Raw genomic sequence first — 4502 nt, 5'->3', positions numbered from 1 at the left:
GCAGGAGAACAGGTGTACAGCGGGCTGTGGAGCGATCCGGTCTCTGCGGGAGGGCACCGGTGACTCGGTGGAGATCGGACCCGCAGCTGATGCGCTGTCGGCGGGCAGGATGCCATGCGGATGCGGGTTGCTGTCCTGCAGGATGAGGGTTACTTTCCCGACTCAGAGCCGCTGATTAGCACCGCGACATGCCGGGGAGGGAGCCCCAAACAGAGGGGAGACTGATGCCTTTTCCTCTGCACTTTGGTCCCTCTTCTCGGAGTCTGGGACTGCGAGACACCCGCTCTCCTCTGCGGCCCCCAGAATGCATCTCTGTTGGCGGCTGGCCGTCCGGTCCCCGGGCCCCGGTGCTCTGTCTCCCCGCCGGATTCAGCATCTGGACCCGGACCAGGTTAAAGTCAGGAGGGGAGCCTTCCCAGAACAGGAACCGCTGTCGCAGTGTATTTTTAATTAATTTTTACAGCGTGTAAAATGCATACAATAATAAAAAAGGCTATTGATACATAAAGCAGTTTTTCAGCGGGGTTGGCTGGTGTTTTTTAGCCGCTATCTCTAGTTTCATCCTCCGCCTTTGTCCTCATGTTTTTCCCCCGGAGTTCCTCCCCCTGCGGCGCTGGGCGGAGTTTCATACCGGACTAGACGCTCCTTTTGTCGGATCCGTTTCGAGCTGACTCCCCGGGGTTTACGGCTGAAAAAAACACACTTTGAAAGTGCCGAAATAATCCAAACGACCACAGTGGTGTGCGGTATTAAACCGGCTTTCTGTCTCAATCTGCAGGTGAGTAGTTAGTTGTGATTTTCAAGCATATTTGTGGGTTTTTCTGGTCGTTTGTCCCCGAGTCTCCAGAACATTCATGGCGGCTTCGCAGTGAAGGCTTCTGGGGCAGCTGCTTGTCGTCCAGCCCGCTCAGCACCCAAATCAGATAAAATCACCCATTTGGCAGTTAAATAACTCACACCAGATGAACATCGCGCCATTTTAATCCCATATTTCATGCAACCAAGACACTGTATGTCGACGATTTTTTACCTTTTTAGCAGTTTTGCTAAAATTATCTGCTGCACGTGCGAAACGGATTATGTTAAAATGCTTTAATTTTAAGTACGTTTTTGTATTTTCTCAGTTAAAATCTCAGTTTACACATTTAGGTAAAAAAGCTTTAGCTAAGTGTCTCGCTCTTTACGTGCCAGCGGAAGCTACGTGGTGACTCCTGCCGGAGGACGGACGCCATTACCGGGGCAGCTGGAGCCTGACGGCCCGCTGCTATCAGGTAACATTACCGCTACACGGCGCACTAACAAACTCCATTTACAAATCCTAAAACTGCACCCGGCGCCAGACTTATGTCTTATATAAAACATAGATCAATATCCTCCTTCATGTCTGTGTTAATTTGGCTCATAAACAGATTATTTCAGACTTCTGCGGAGTCGATCCAACCGACTCTCGACTGCCCTCCGGGCTCTGTTTTGGATGAATCGTATATAGAAATAGAACCACTTTTAAGAAGGTTTTTTCTTATTATATATTATATATTTTAAATTTAATTCTTGCCGAATGAATTAGTTGCTCATAAAGATCGATGACAGTGTCTCACATTAGCTTTATGTTTAACACATATGTTTTTATTAGCGCTTTTTATTTAAAGTGACATATTTCTGAATGGGGTTTGGACAGCGGAGTCCAGCCTACCCTCAGAATGACCTGTTCTGGGTTCACTGAGCTCAGAACCTTGTGGAGCAGTTTCATGCTGAGGCGAAATATTCAGTTTACACCAGTAATACGGGAATAAATCGCCTAATCTTCGGCCCTCAGTTTGACCTTGTGAGCGGGCCGCGGTGACGCGCCACAGCCGGGGAACGGTTGCCTCGGCCGGTCAGTCAGGGTCAGAACAGCCGGGGATCAGAGCGCTGAAGGCGGATCAGCAGACAGCAGGGTCGGATTCAGACGGTGGAACATCCGGGGACTTAGCCCAGACGTTTTCGAGGTTTCTCAACGTAATTGACGTTTTACTGTTTACTGTAACTTTTTTTTGGGGGGGGGGGGTTGACATTTTTGTTGTTGTAAGCACAGACCTACAGCATGCGGTCCCCTGGTCAGAATTTTTAACATAATTAGGTTAGGGAACAACCTTTGTATATTTCAGCATTATTAATCTTCTTTAAACCTGTGTGTGTGTGTGTGTGTGTGTGTGTGTGTGTGTGTGTGTGTGTGTGTGTGTGTGTGTGTGTGTGTGTGTGTGTAGAGGAGTGAGGCGGTGGAGTCCTCTCCATCACTCGCTGCATGATGAACGGCAGCAGCAGCGTCTCTGTGGCTCAGAGCGCCAGGATCAAGAGTGAACCAGGTGACAAACATTGCTTTCCTTTCTCAACTAACCAGACTCCATGTAAATAATCACTACTTTTAGCGTGTATAGAGCAGCATATCTCCACCAGACTTCATGTAAATAATCACTACTTTTAGCGTGTATAGAGCAGCATATCTCCACCAGACTCCGTGTAAATAATCACTACTTTTAGCGTGTATAGAGCAGCATATCTCCACCAGACTCCATGTAAATAATCACTACTTTTAGCGTGTATAGAGCAGCATATCTCCACCAGACTTCATGTAAATAATCACTACTTTTAGCGTGTATAGAGCTGCATATCTTCACCAGACTCCATGTAAATAATCACTACTTTTAGCGTGTATAGAGCAGCATATCTCCACCAGACTCCATGTAAATAATCACTACTTTTAGCGTGTATAGAGCAGCATATCTCCACATGTAAATGGGTGAATTAAGAGTTTATTCCAACCAGACCAGAGTGGTGATTGTTGGAACAGTGGAAAGATTAACCAACACGGCTTTTGGTAGTTTTATTTAGTTTCTGTCCTCCTTTGAGGTTTTGTGTTTTACGATGATAAAACTAGTGATTATTTACATGGAGTCTGGTGGGTTTGGTGATGGTGATTTCTGTTTCATGTTAAACTAAAAGGATCTTACTCTTTAACTAAAGGTCTATCTCTGTAGGGATCCATTCCATAATGTTGTCACACACTGATAATAATAATCTGAGTCTGTCAGCAGCAACAACTTTAAGTGGACGGTGGTTGCCTCCATGATCTGAGCTAAGCTAGGCTTATCTTATCATTCATAAGAAAGCACAAAGTGGCTTTAAAGGAAAGACTCAAGTAAAGTACAAGGACCTCAACACTTGTACTGGAGTACATGTGCGTAGTTTCATATATATATGTGTGTGTGTGTGTGTGTGTGTGTGTGTGTGTGTGTGTGTGTGTGTGTGTGTGTGTGTGTGTGTGTGTGTGTGTGTGTGTGTGTGTGTGTGTGTAGATGATTGGACGAAGGAGGACTGTCTGATGCTGCTGGAGAGGATCCGGACTCTGCTGCCCGACACCGACGCCATGAAGTATAAAACCACCGAGTCGCACTTCGACTGGGACAAGGTCGGCTTCGCCGGCTTCACCGGCGAGATGTGCCGCCAGAAATGGCAGAAAGTCTCCTCTGACGTAGGTAGACCCCCACAGCCATCCCATAATACACACTATCACTGGTTATGAATGGAGTTGTGATGATGTCATGGTCATGTTGTGTGTTGTGAAGATGTCATGTTGTGATGTGTCATGTTGTGATGTGTCATGGTCATGTTGTGATGATGTCATGGCCATGTTGTGATGATGTCATGGTCATGATGTCATGGTTATGATATCATGGTCATGATGTGATGATGTCATGGCCATGTTGTGATGATGTCATGGTCATGATGTCATGGTCATGATGTCATGGTCATGTTGTGATGATGTCATGGTCACGATGTTATGGTCATGTTGTGATGATGTCATGGTCATGTTGTGATGATGTCATGGTCATGTTGTACGTTTCAGGTCCGTAAGTACAGAACGATGACGGAGCTCATCGTCGACGCCACAGAGTTCGTGAAGAATCCGTATAAAGGCAAAAAACTGAAGGTGAGTCCCTCAGACGGCAGGCGGGTCCATATGTCCCTCAGACGGCAGTCAGGTCCATATGTCCCTCAGACGGCAGGCGGGTCCATATGTCCCTCTGACGGCAGGCGGGTCCATATGTCCCTCTGACGCCAGGCGGGTCCATATGTCCCTCTGACGCCAGGCGGTGGATATGTCCCTCAGAGGCCAGGCGGGTGGATATGTCCCTCCGACGCCAGGCGGGTCCATATGTCCCTCTGACGCCAGGCGGGTGGATATGTCCCCTCCGACGCCAGGTGGGTGGAAATGTCCCTCGGACGCGAGGCGGGTCCATATGTCCCTCGGACCCCAGGCAGGTCCATATGTCCCTCAGACGCCAGGCGGGTCTATATCTCCCCCCACGGATGGATATGTCCCTCAGACCCCAGGCGGGTCCATATGTCCCTCAGACGCCAGGCGGTCGGATATGTAGTATAATCATTACGTTATCAGTAGTTTTGTCAAGCTCCAGTGCAATATAGTAGATATAGTCTGTGCACATGACCCCCCCCCCCCC

At 47.9% G+C, this 4502-nt stretch overlaps 1 protein-coding gene across 2 annotated transcripts; it reads left to right on the top strand.

Moving 5' to 3' along the window:
* Positions 1 to 352: 352 nt before the first annotated feature.
* Positions 353 to 4114, top strand: LOC117940133 (nucleolar transcription factor 1-B-like). Of its 2 annotated transcripts, none has more exons than XM_034865511.1 (4): positions 353 to 778; positions 2247 to 2345; positions 3336 to 3511; positions 3887 to 4114. In XM_034865511.1, exons 2-4 carry the CDS (start codon positions 2285 to 2287, stop codon positions 4094 to 4096), a joined length of 447 nt encoding a protein of 148 aa, XP_034721402.1. In that variant the 5' UTR covers positions 353 to 778; positions 2247 to 2284; the 3' UTR covers positions 4097 to 4114. The 2 variants fall into 2 exon arrangements, with proteins under 2 accessions (XP_034721402.1, XP_034721403.1); XM_034865512.1 differs by lacking the exon at positions 353 to 778 and adding an exon at positions 1248 to 1271.
* Positions 4115 to 4502: the final 388 nt, after the last annotated feature.

Source organism: Etheostoma cragini, unplaced genomic scaffold (genome assembly GCF_013103735.1).
Source record: "Etheostoma cragini isolate CJK2018 unplaced genomic scaffold, CSU_Ecrag_1.0 ScbMSFa_1764, whole genome shotgun sequence".
NCBI lineage: Eukaryota > Metazoa > Chordata > Actinopteri > Perciformes > Percidae > Etheostoma > Etheostoma cragini.
This window is presented reverse-complemented; position numbering and strand designations above follow the sequence as displayed.